Source organism: Rutidosis leptorrhynchoides, chromosome 4 (assembly GCF_046630445.1).
Source record: "Rutidosis leptorrhynchoides isolate AG116_Rl617_1_P2 chromosome 4, CSIRO_AGI_Rlap_v1, whole genome shotgun sequence".
Taxonomy (NCBI): domain Eukaryota; kingdom Viridiplantae; phylum Streptophyta; class Magnoliopsida; order Asterales; family Asteraceae; genus Rutidosis; species Rutidosis leptorrhynchoides.
The window spans coordinates 127,562,385-127,574,044 of NC_092336.1; the positions used below are offsets into that span (position 1 = coordinate 127,562,385).

Genomic DNA, 11,660 nt, shown 5'->3' on the forward strand with positions numbered 1-11,660 from the left:
AGAATAATTAACCGTTAAAAAGTCCTTAAAACAAACTTCTCCCTGTGGTTCGAACTGGTCAATTTACTTGCTAGTTACTGCATGATCGGGTTTAGTTTCCTGTATTATGTGTTAATTATTGAGCATATTGTCTACATTTTAAAGGTTACGTCTTGACACATCACGTGTCGAAGAATCTGCGATAAAACCCATTTCCTAAAGAGTGACACAAAACAACGTTACATATATAGCACACACATATTTATCCTATGCAGCTCATAAATACCGTCTAACATGTATGACTTACCCATTTTGACACCTCAACTGTGAAACGCAACCACCCAACAGACTTGAAGAGTCCTAGAAATTTGTACCTGATCTTGAAAGAAAATAATTGAAAATCCAGATAAGTACCAACAAAAATCAACATGACCAAATATGAACTAACACCGAATGAACATGTACCTAAAAGAAGCAAATTGAACCAAATTAGTAATCTGAATATGAACATATAACAATTATATCATTATAACATACAGCTATAGCATATTGGTTATGAATATCATTCATTATCTTTCAATGAATATGAACATCATATACTTATACACTGTAAGCATTATAACATACAGTTATAGCATAATGAATATGAATATAAACAGTTATATCCTACAATTATAGTAAGTCTACATAAGAGATTATCATTATTTTCGTAAGGCAAAGCAATGTGTAGAGTTATCTGATCACTTTTAAATCGAAACATACATCGTATGCTTCATTACAGTGATGTATTTAGGTGCATGATCAATATCCTCAATCATATAATATAAGCACACAAAACCAAGTATGCGCAAAGTAAGATTGGAAGTTCAGAGTAATTTATAACGGATGAAATCTATATTAGAATTTTAGCATTTAGAATAGCATATAATAAACAACTTTTACTATCTGAGAAGAAATTAGCACACCAGCTGAAGCTTATTAATAAGATGGTTGATGGAAATATCGCGGAGGAGATGAATTCGGTATCCAATCGAATTGAAGCCTGTCAGAGTTGCATAAAAATGCATGTTCATTCTACAGTAAGGGTAATAAGAATTAAATAAAATAAAAATAATAGTTTCAACTCTTTAACTTGAGACTTGAGAGCTTGCACTTCTTCAACAAACTTATAAAGATGAATCCCTGTCAATATAATTTAACAATGGATCATCAAATCAGTACCACCGTGTTCACAATTGAGTAACCATACTATACTTAAACCAAGTTATAAAACCTAAATTTCAAAACTTTTAGCTTCAAGGTAAGTTCACCAATCAATAATTTAAGAATACAGCGCATATGATGAATTAATTCAAAACCAAATAAAAACCCTATTTCAACAAAAATAAAAATAAAAAAAATACTTACCTTAATCTAATTAGTTTTCTGATAACTCCATCGTTCTCATAAATTGAATCACGATCAAAATTTTCGTTGGAGATTCGGTGTTCATCCAGGTATGAATATCGAAAATAGGGCAAAATATCTTAGGGTATGAAATTGAAATTAGGGCAAACATAATTTGATTTAATACAACAGAACATAAATCCGCTAATTAAAAAAAACAAACCTTGAAAATAGGGCAAAAAATCACATATATGGATATCAGGATTATGATCATCAGAATTATGAATCGCTGATTGGAACATATAGAAGCGGTTTGGATATGGATTGAATCGCTAATTGTTGTATTTAACATAGTTTGTAAAATCGCAGCTATGTATATCATAATTAGGGCAAACGAAACCTTGATTGAAAAATTCTTCATGAAGGTGTAAGTTACATAAGCATGAACATAAGGATTTTGAAAGCTGCAACGGTTTTTTGTTGGATTCAATCGCTGAATTTTAAACATGAAAGGTTTTGATTCGGTTGTTTGAAAAAAGAAGCGCGCAGGGTAGTGTTGTAATTACCTTTTTTGCGTGACGTTTTTCAGCCCGGGTGTACGTACCCTTTTTTTCAAGGGCTGAGATTAAAAGGTAGATTTTCATCTAGGGACTCTTTGCCAGCAAAGATTTTTTAAAAAGGAGTTATGTATTTTTAGTTTTGTAATAATAGATAAAGGAGAAAGGAGATATTCTTTTGTTTATTTATTTATATATATATATACTTATATTTTTTCGTTTTTTCAACTAAAAATTAAAAACTCAAATTTGTCTGCTTTGTATAATTGACCATTCAAACTGCATCGTTTATCTCGTTTCAATCAAACGATCCCTTGATTTCATTTCTGTACCTAAACCACCTTTCGATCTAACCCTAAACACCTCAAAACTTTCTATTTACAAATTTAATACTTCAATTCACATCTATGATCTTCTTCCACTCCTATCTAATCATCCTGCTACTGTTCCTGATTCAGTCAATTTCAATAACTGAAACAGTAGCAGCATCAGCAGATGATAACGGGTTCAATTTTGTCTACACAAATTCAGACGATTCGCAGCTCGAAGGCGCTCGAGAAGTCCAAACCGACGGTCGAATCATTAGAACCAACGAATTCTTAGAATCCGGTGTCGGTCACACCTTCTACGCGCACCCGTTCCGGTTCAAAAACTCAACTCCGGCCGGCAACGCCTTCTCATTTTCGACCCAATTCGTATTCGGAATGATACCAAAAGATCCAAAATTCGCGTTTCACGGCATGACGTTTGCGATTACGCCATCAAAATCAGTAATTGAAGCATCTACTTCTCAACATCTAGGGCTGTTTAATCGAACAAACGATGGAAATGCATCGAACCATATAGTCGCGATTGAACTCGATTCGTTTAAGAATATTGAGCTAGGTGATATAGATAGTAATCATATCGGTCTGGATATCAATAGTATCGTATCGGTTTTCGCAACAACGGCAGGTTATTATGATCAAAATGGTGTGTTTAAGAATTTAACTTTAGCTAGCTCACAAGAGATTAGGGCATGGGTTGATTATGATGGTGTTACAAAACATTTGAATGTAACAATTGTACCTGTACGTATGTTAAAACCCCTAAAACCCTTGATTTCTTTACAAAAGGACTTATCCCCATTTTTATTAGAAGAAATGTATGTAGGGTTTACTTCTGCAACTGGTGTTCTTGTTCAAACGTTTTATGTTGTTGCTTGGAGTTTTCGAATCAATGGTGAAGCCCAAGATATTGATTTGTCCAATCTTCCATCTTTACCTATCAAGAAAGAATCAAACAAAAAGAAAAAATTTGGTTTGGCAATTGGGTTGTGTTTAGGTGGACTAGTTGTAATGGGGGTGTCAATTTGGGCATTCGTTTTGTATCGAAGAAGAAAGCGTAAGTTTTCGGAAGTTTTAGAAAGTTGGGAGGTACAATATGGGCCACATAGGTTTACTTATAAAGATTTGTACACAGCAACAAAAGGGTTTAAAGAGAGTGAGTTGTTAGGGAAAGGCGGTTTTGGGCAGGTTTATAAAGGGGTTTTGCCTAATATAGGAACTCAGGTTGCAGTGAAAAAGATTTGGCATGAATCGGGTCAGGGAATGAAGGAATTTGTGGCCGAGATTGCTACAATTGGACGGTTAAGACACCCGAATTTGGTTAGACTCCTTGGGTATTGTAGAAGACAAGATGAATTGTTTCTTGTGTATGATTATATGCCAAATTTGAGCTTAGATAGTTTGTTGTTTGATCCGAAATCGTGTGTCATTTTAACGTGGAAACAAAGGGTTAAGATTATTCTAGATGTTGCGGAAGCTTTAGCTTATTTACACGAGGGATGGGTCGAGGTAATAATCCATAGGGATATTAAAGCGAGTAATGTGTTACTAGACGCAGATTTAAATGCCAAATTAGGCGATTTTGGGCTAGCGAGGTTTGGGAACAATGGGTCGGAAGCTCATACGACCCATTTGGCGGGAACTTTGGGCTACATTGCACCCGAGTTAGCTAGAAAAGGGAAAGCAACAACCGCTACCGATGTTTTCGCTTTTGGAGCATTTGTTTTGGAGGTTGTTTGTGGTCGACGGCCCGTTCAGGTGCTAGGGCGGAACGAAGTGACAATATTGTTGGAATTAGTGTTGGATTGCTGGTTTAAGGATGAGTTGTTGAAAATGGTTGATCCAAAACTTGGAGATGATTACGTTATCGAGGAGTTGGGTTTGTTTTTAAAGGTCGGGTTGCTTTGTTCGCATAGTTCTCAATCAGTGAGGCCAAGTATGTCACAAGTTTTGAAGTTTCTTAAAGGGGAAGAGCCATTGCCCGAAGATTTCAAAAGTGTGTTGGAGATACGAGACGATTACTCGGGTCGATCTGGTGACGGGCTGGCTAGTCCTTACTTCTCGCAAATACAGTATGATACAGCGATCACCGAATCGCTCGTCTCCTCGGGTCGTTGATACTTTACTTAAAGGTGTCCGTAAATGTTAACTCGGGTCATTAAACTATGATGGTATACTGGGAGAAAAAGAATGTAATTATTTATTGATTTGTTTCATACCTTTTTTAGCCATTGATTGGGTCCTATGGTTATATATGGTTATATAAAATTGCTGAAAACAGGTGAAGTTATATTCGTGACTCATTTGGTTGGCTGTAATTACGTACATTACAATAATTAAAGAACATAAAAGTGTCAAAATAGTGGGTCGGGGGTGGGGTATGGTTTAGGCCGATTGATAGTTGATAGTGAAGGTATAATGTACAAAGCATGATATGTGATGTAGATATTTGACTTTCAATAGCGTTTCCTGTAGATATTGTTTGAGTTGATAATTGTTGATTTTTTTTTATTAATGTGTTTGACCCAATTTACAAGCTGACCAATATCATTGAGTGTACGTGACCATTTACTATGCGAAGTCTGGAGTTGTCACGGGTGAAGCTATATGGTCACAAAAGGGTATACTATCTTGTTTTCAGTTTGTGTATGAATCTCTAATTTTATGTCTCCTAAAAAGTAAAAACAAATTAATTAACAGATTAAATAATAGATTAAGTGATAAAAAAAATTAATTTTCAAATTAATGATAGCACGAGTGCAGATGTGTCAAGGGTTGGGGAAATTAATAACAATTTTAATAATAATAATAATACAGTGAAGCCCAATGAAGAAAGTAACGTTCCAACAAACCCTTTTTCTCCTTCTGATGGTGGACTTGCTAATGAGGAGGAGCTCTCAATTGGGCCAGACCAAGATTCTGAAATGGTCAAACAAGCCTCAAATGGGATGGGCCTGGGTTCAGACGAATGTGATGCGGGTGATCCTAGCCCAATCGGAAGAGATTTTGATGATTTACATGACGTGTCCCCTTGTTTAACATATACCACGGTAGCTCGTTTTCGTGTTAAGGGGAAAAAAGCTCATCCTTTGATTAAAAGTCATTTTATTAAACATGTGTGGGGTAGGAGAAATATGAAACGCAATCGGCTTCGGGATAAATTTCGATGGCAAGATAGATATCTTATCGAGAACGTGATGAAAGACTCGGAAGAGGATATCGATTGCTGCTCAGGCTGCTCTTCCTGCGCGTCTTCGGATTCGGAATCATAGTCTAATTAGATGTTGTGTCGTGTTCTTTTAATATCCTCGTGATTGTGTGTTTCCTATAGCTTCGTGTTTGTTGGTTGTTTGTTCGTTTTTTTGGTGCGGTCGCTTATAGCCTCGTGTCTTGTCTAGCTCCTTGCTAGTTTGTTTCGTGTTCTTTATTTTTAATAAAACTTACTTGCCTTTCAAAAAAAAAAAATTTAAAAATACTAGATTATGTGACAAAAAAAACAATAATTCTACTTAATGAATTAAGGATTATTAAGCAGAAAGTAAATAAGTCTTAAGGCTTTACCACGAGGCTATTACTTTTATGGTTAGGTATCAGGCTATCAATTCGTAATCTATCTATAGCCATTTTTTTAATATAAATTATAGAAAGTGACGATTATCTCTAGTTTTTACTTTATATATAAATTAAATATTAATATTCCTCAATTAAGTTTTAAAAATTCCTACTGAGAAATAAATCATGAAAACCTCATCACCACTTTCGACTCAAATTTCTCTTTTCTCTCGCAATAAGTTTTTAAATTGATGAATGAAAACTATTCGATAACGTGGATATATAAAGAAAAGAAATCAGTAATAATTTGTCATTTGTGAAATTTCCAAGTAAAAACGTCTCTAGCTTAGTTACAAACTGAAAGTTTGATACGTTTGCATTAAATAAAGTTATAAAGTTAGATTACTTAAAATTCAAATTGGTAAAATATGTAGTACTACCTTTTTGTGTACTTTTCCAAGTAAAGTTTAGTGACGGGTTATATCAACGATTAAGAAAAAATATCTGAAAAATATTTCTAAGATTGTGTTAAATCCAAAATTTAGGGCTTAAATGAACACATTTGATTATGACTTATGTGAGAGTCGTTGAGACCCATCTGCTAACACTCAGCCCATCGCAGCGTCAATTTAAGCCGTCAAATGAGGTGGAATGGCCTTTGACGCCCCTGACGCCATTAACGGGGCGTCAAAATTTGACACAAAGAGGCGTCAATCGGATATTTGATGGAAGAGAGAGGGAGCGTGAGATGTGGTACCAACCAATCACATGTTTTCTTAATTTATATTTATTATTTAATTTATTTTTTTCCCACCCAATTTCCAATCAGATTTTACCACCTCACCCTCCAAATATTTGATACAGTCACAGTCAAAAACTCATTTTTTCACAAAAAAATGCACAATCCGACTCTGACGTCACAGTCAGGGTTAGGAATAGTCTAATAACCCAAACCTATAATCGGGCTTTAGACCTCACCTAATTCAAGTAATTTTCCTTTGGGCCTTACATTTTCATATTTTTATTTTCAATTTAATTTAGTATCAATATTAAATTAATACAAGGGTCTAACAGAATATTAGTCATAGTCAAAGGGCTGTAATTTATATTTCTTTCTGAAAGCATTTCACTTCTAATTTTCGATTTTGTGAGATGTAAATGTTTCTTACATCTTCTTACATCTCCTTCATTGATTCATTTACATGATATACATACAGATACAGATAGATATAGATAATACATATATACGTATCTTTCGAATCGTCGCCTTATATCGCTCAATTATATATATTCTCTGCAGATATGCCTGTAAGAATTGTAGAATCTCCAGCACCTTCTAATTCCTCAGGTATTCATCACAAAATTCGTTCAATACTTTTGTTACAGTTTCAACTGTAAATTGCTGATATGGTTTTAATCCGTTTGAACTTATGTTACAATATATCACGTCTATTGTTTGGTTGATTCCATTAACTAAAAGTTAAATTAGAGTGTACAAATTAGGTTAATGTCTATGGTTAATTTGGCTTCAAGGCTGAATAATTCTGATAGAAAAATAATCATTAAAAGTGTGAAATATGGAAGTAGCAAGTGCAAAAGGTCTCATACAGATTGAGATGTAATCTGAATGAACATATGGAAGTATCATTTGATAAAACTGAATGGTTAAGGGCTGAATGATTCATAATCTGAATGATTCAAAGTTTCTGAATGAGTTTGGTTCTGAATGACAATAAACTGTTTGATAATTATTTTTAATGAGCAATGTTAATGATGTAAAATTACTTATTAACCTTTATAGAATTAAAACTAGAATATAGTTATTTAATAAGTGTTTTTGAAATAATCTAAAGAGGATATTACATAAAATTTATGTGCTTAATGGTTAAGAGAGTATATCATTTATGAATGGTTCATCACTGAATATCTGAACCATTCAGCATCATCTGTCATTCAGATGTCAGAAACAAACGCACTGAATGCTGCTGAGTGGTTCAGCATTCAGCGTTGAACCATTTCATTAAAAGGTAAACAAACACACCCTTAGTTCTGTAAGTTATCATATTATTGATATAACACTACAGTATTGGCTCTTTTAGTGCTCGTTTGGTCATTTTCCTGTCCTAATAGTTTAAAGTTATTCCAAAAAATTTAATTTCAACATGGCACATGCTCAATTCTACTTTGAATGCCAATTCTTATTGAACGCAGTCTAGTTTGATACTTTCTCTTTTTATTGGTCAGGTGCAAATCCTGGACAAACATGTCTTCAACAATGTTCACTTTTAAGTGTTGGACAGGTAATCTTTATATATGCTGCATCCTTTTTTCTCTCTATCGATAACAGCTTTTATGTGTAAGTTGTGGCTTTTGTTGTTAATCATCACAAAATAGCCTAGTGGTTAGGGTTATGATATCCTCACAAAGTCACAAGAGGTCTCATTTTCAAACCTCACTAGAAGCACATCTTGGGTGGCCAGGGAAAGGATCGAAAACGGTCACTCACGGGATGACTTGGTTAACCCGCATACATCTGAGTAATAACACTATCCCATCTTGGTAACTTGAACAGAGAAAACCTCGCCCGTTTTTTTTTTTTGTGTCTTTGTTATAACAGATGTGAGGTGTCGTCATTGTTATATTGTAACTTATTCGAAACATTGCGTGTAACTGTCGTCATTTGAACAAACCTTCAGGCATTTTCAGGAACTCAGAATGTTTCAAGTCCCCAAAAAGATGAAGCATGGAGAGTTAACGTACGGATACAAGGCTGTGACCTCAGTCATGGATATCTCTGTGGCACCATGGAAGCACTAAATGTTCCTATGGCAGATACACCAGTATGCAGCATATTTTTAATATATTACTAGGATATTGTTTTTGTCCACTGTCTCTTACCTTATTTGCGTTACAATATAGATATAACAATGGAGACTTGAATATTGTTGCACCCATTGGCATTTGTTCGTGTAATAATTTTTAACTTTGTCTAGTTAAATGAGTCACGGTTGTCATCTCTAACTCGTTTTTATTGATGTCTAGTACTAGTATAACAATACAGTCTATTGATATCTAGCAATGGCATGAACTAATGTTTAGTAATTCGTGCATTACATTACTAGGTTATATGAATCAAGGAGATTAGATGTTATGTTTTGTGTAGAATGTTAATCTATTTGGGGATAAAAGGAGTATATGAAACTACCAGATACCTACTTAGATTAGGATCTTAAATCAAGGATGCTTAACCATGTATAAGAAGCCTTCTCGTAGCACATTCAGAGTACGGTTTCTGAAAGCAAAATGTTTCAATTGGTTACCTAATAGTATTAGTTTTTTTAGCAATTGTTACAAGTTCAAAACTAATATCGATAGTAAATACTTTCCAAATTTGGATCTTTCCTGTTTCTAAAAACTTAATAAACTCTTCGAATACTGTATAAACAAAGTCATGCTTTCTCTGTGAAATGTTCTTGTGTCGTGCATACACTATCACAATGCATTTTGTTAATTTGTTCTTTGTGAACTCTTGTAACTTAGCAAAAATGATAAACTGCAGGTGGTTACTTTTTGGGAGGGCGAAATTGTTGATACCAAGAATTATACGTTCTTCACCAACAAATGGAAAGCAACGTAAATTATCTTCTCTGCTTCGAAACTTTGGCTACGAAAAGTTTTGTTTCGAGTTTCTACATGTTTTTGTTATATAAAAAGTGGGAGAAATAGGAGTTCCACTTTGGCTTTCAGTGTCAAATGGATTACTTTCCAGATTCAACATTAGTGTTTCTCGTTGCAAGTTTAAAACAAATACTTTATATTTACAGAGTATTCAAAATATTTTGTTTAATCTGAACAGTTGCTAAATTTGTAATTATTCAAAGTTCATTTATGCTAAACACTTATTTAACTGTGACAGGTCAGAAGTCGACATAGACCACTGGACAAAATTTCCATCTTTTTCGCCTCTTTTAGTGAGTCCTCATTATATGTTACAAAAACATATTATCATAGTTTTTTATTGTGTGCTTAACACTCTGTTTTTGACAGAGCCAAGTGGAAGTTGATGGTGGAAAATCGTTGGACCTTAGTAACTATCAATATATATTTATGGTAATATGACTAATTTACCTTTACAAGACCTTGCTACTTTTCATTTGATCAATGTATCTAGACATCTTTAATTATTGTGGATAGAGGTGGCAACTTTGACCCAATTACATATGAATGAGTTGATTTGGATTATGTCTCCATCTCCAACGTATTAAATGGGTGAAATTTTTTTGTTCATACAAACAAACAGATACATGAGTTGAAAATTGTCTAAAGTTTAAATACAACTATGGTAGAATTTATTAGTTTCTACTCATATTAGATGAAACAGTTTTTGTGTACACACGACATGACATGTTTCGGACAAACAGTTTTTGCGTCCACACAATATGACTTTTTCAGTCCTTACAAAAGTTACACACTCTGACCCATTACCGATCCATTCACAACGAGCCAATTATTATTAGATGGCTTACTTTTTGTATGTGGCTTGATGTAGAGATGGAAAGAGCAATACTTTGTAAATGTTGGGGCTGATTGTGGGTTGACGATAGCAGGCTTTTACTATGTTTGCTTCTCTTGTGTGGATGGGTCAATAAATGGCTACTATTATGATCCAAATAGCAGGCATTTATCTTTTCTCTTTTATTTTTGTATTTGTTACAAATCATTCCTTTTACGGTCATTTTCTAGTAGAGGTCATTTTCTTGTAGAGGTGGCATTTTCGACCCATTTGCTTATAAATGTGTCAACCTGGGTTATGTTTAAAATGTGTCAAATGGGTAAATGGGTCGACGGGCTGAAAGCTCCCCAAGTTGTAATCATATTTGACTCACTATTTGAGCATTTATAAAAAGAATAGCTTAAAGTTTTTGGACAGGAAGTGTTCTGACTTCTGAGGCAGCCTAATCCGCTAATCCTACCCAGATCAAAAGTTTACCCATTTGACATATTTCATAACCGGCCTAGCCCACTCATTTTCCACTTCCAGTTTGTAGCATGCCTTGTTTTTACAAGTAATGCATGTTGAGTAACCAAGTGTTTTTTCTTGACCCAAAATTATAGCCCGTTTCAGAAGCTCGAGCTGAAAACAACCAACGAAGGAAGATCAGGTTTCTGCTTCTCGTCATATGCACTGCAATAAGAGTGTGTATCTGTTTTACCTCAAATCAGTGTTATTTTTGAGATAGATTTTACTGATTTTCGGTCCTGCATTGGTTGGGGTTTGATGGAGCTTTAGTTGTAACATTTTTAGTTTTTTATTTGTATGCCAATGTATCGTGTTAAATCCGTTGTATTTCTTATGCTTAATGTATGGTTCTGCTTCTGGCGAACGTTGGATTGTTGTTGTATTCAATTGTGAAGGTGGATTAATAAAAGTATTTAGCTTTTCAAAAAAATGTATTACCTGAGATTACAAAATTGAAGAAAATTATGATAAAGACCGGTTTACTTCTTGTTATATTTTATTATTAGTATTTATTTATTACTGTATTATATTAATAATTTCCATATCAGCCCACACACCAATGAACAGTAACAGTTGGATATTTCCGTCATTTTACCCGAAGCTTACACCTGTTTTCATTCTCACTGTATCCTCATCCATATCCTCATCCATATCCTCATCCAGGCTTCTTTCCCTCTCTCAAAAAAATCACCAACACCATACAACCTGTCCATCCTTCAATCTTACGAATCCATCATTCGATCTTCTGCATCAAATCGATACTCCGATCAAATCCCCAAAAACCATACTGCCTGTCCAACTAATCTAAGAAATTCGGCCTCCGGCGATTCTACTCGATGA

At 34.3% G+C, this 11,660-nt stretch overlaps 2 protein-coding genes across 2 annotated transcripts; both read left to right on the top strand.

Moving 5' to 3' along the window:
• The first annotated feature begins 2,494 nt into the window (after positions 1-2,494).
• LOC139840127 (L-type lectin-domain containing receptor kinase V.9-like) lies at positions 2,495-4,464 on the top strand. The gene has a single exon (XM_071830354.1). The coding sequence runs from the start codon at positions 2,627-2,629 to the stop codon at positions 4,364-4,366; it is 1,740 nt and encodes a 579-aa protein (XP_071686455.1). The 5' UTR covers positions 2,495-2,626; the 3' UTR covers positions 4,367-4,464.
• Positions 4,465-6,959: 2,495 nt separating this feature from the next.
• On the top strand, positions 6,960-11,283 carry LOC139840339 (uncharacterized). Its single transcript, XM_071830606.1, has 8 exons — positions 6,960-7,148; positions 8,045-8,100; positions 8,497-8,640; positions 9,360-9,433; positions 9,717-9,771; positions 9,848-9,910; positions 10,350-10,477; positions 10,916-11,283. Exons 1-8 carry the CDS (start codon positions 7,103-7,105, stop codon positions 10,992-10,994), a joined length of 645 nt encoding a protein of 214 aa, XP_071686707.1. The 5' UTR covers positions 6,960-7,102; the 3' UTR covers positions 10,995-11,283.
• Positions 11,284-11,660: the final 377 nt, after the last annotated feature.

Coding starts and splice junctions, on each gene's coding strand:
- LOC139840127 (XM_071830354.1), top strand. CDS start 2,627: ATGATACCAAAAGATCCAAAATTCGCGTTTCACGGCATGACGTTTGCG.
- LOC139840339 (XM_071830606.1), top strand. CDS start 7,103: ATGCCTGTAAGAATTGTAGAATCTCCAGCACCTTCTAATTCCTCAG. Junction 8,641..9,359: donor TTCCTATGGCAGATACACCA/GTATGCAGCATA, acceptor GATAAACTGCAG/GTGGTTACTTTTTGGGAGGG. Junction 10,478..10,915: donor TATTATGATCCAAATAGCAG/GCATTTATCTTT, acceptor CCAAAATTATAG/CCCGTTTCAGAAGCTCGAGC.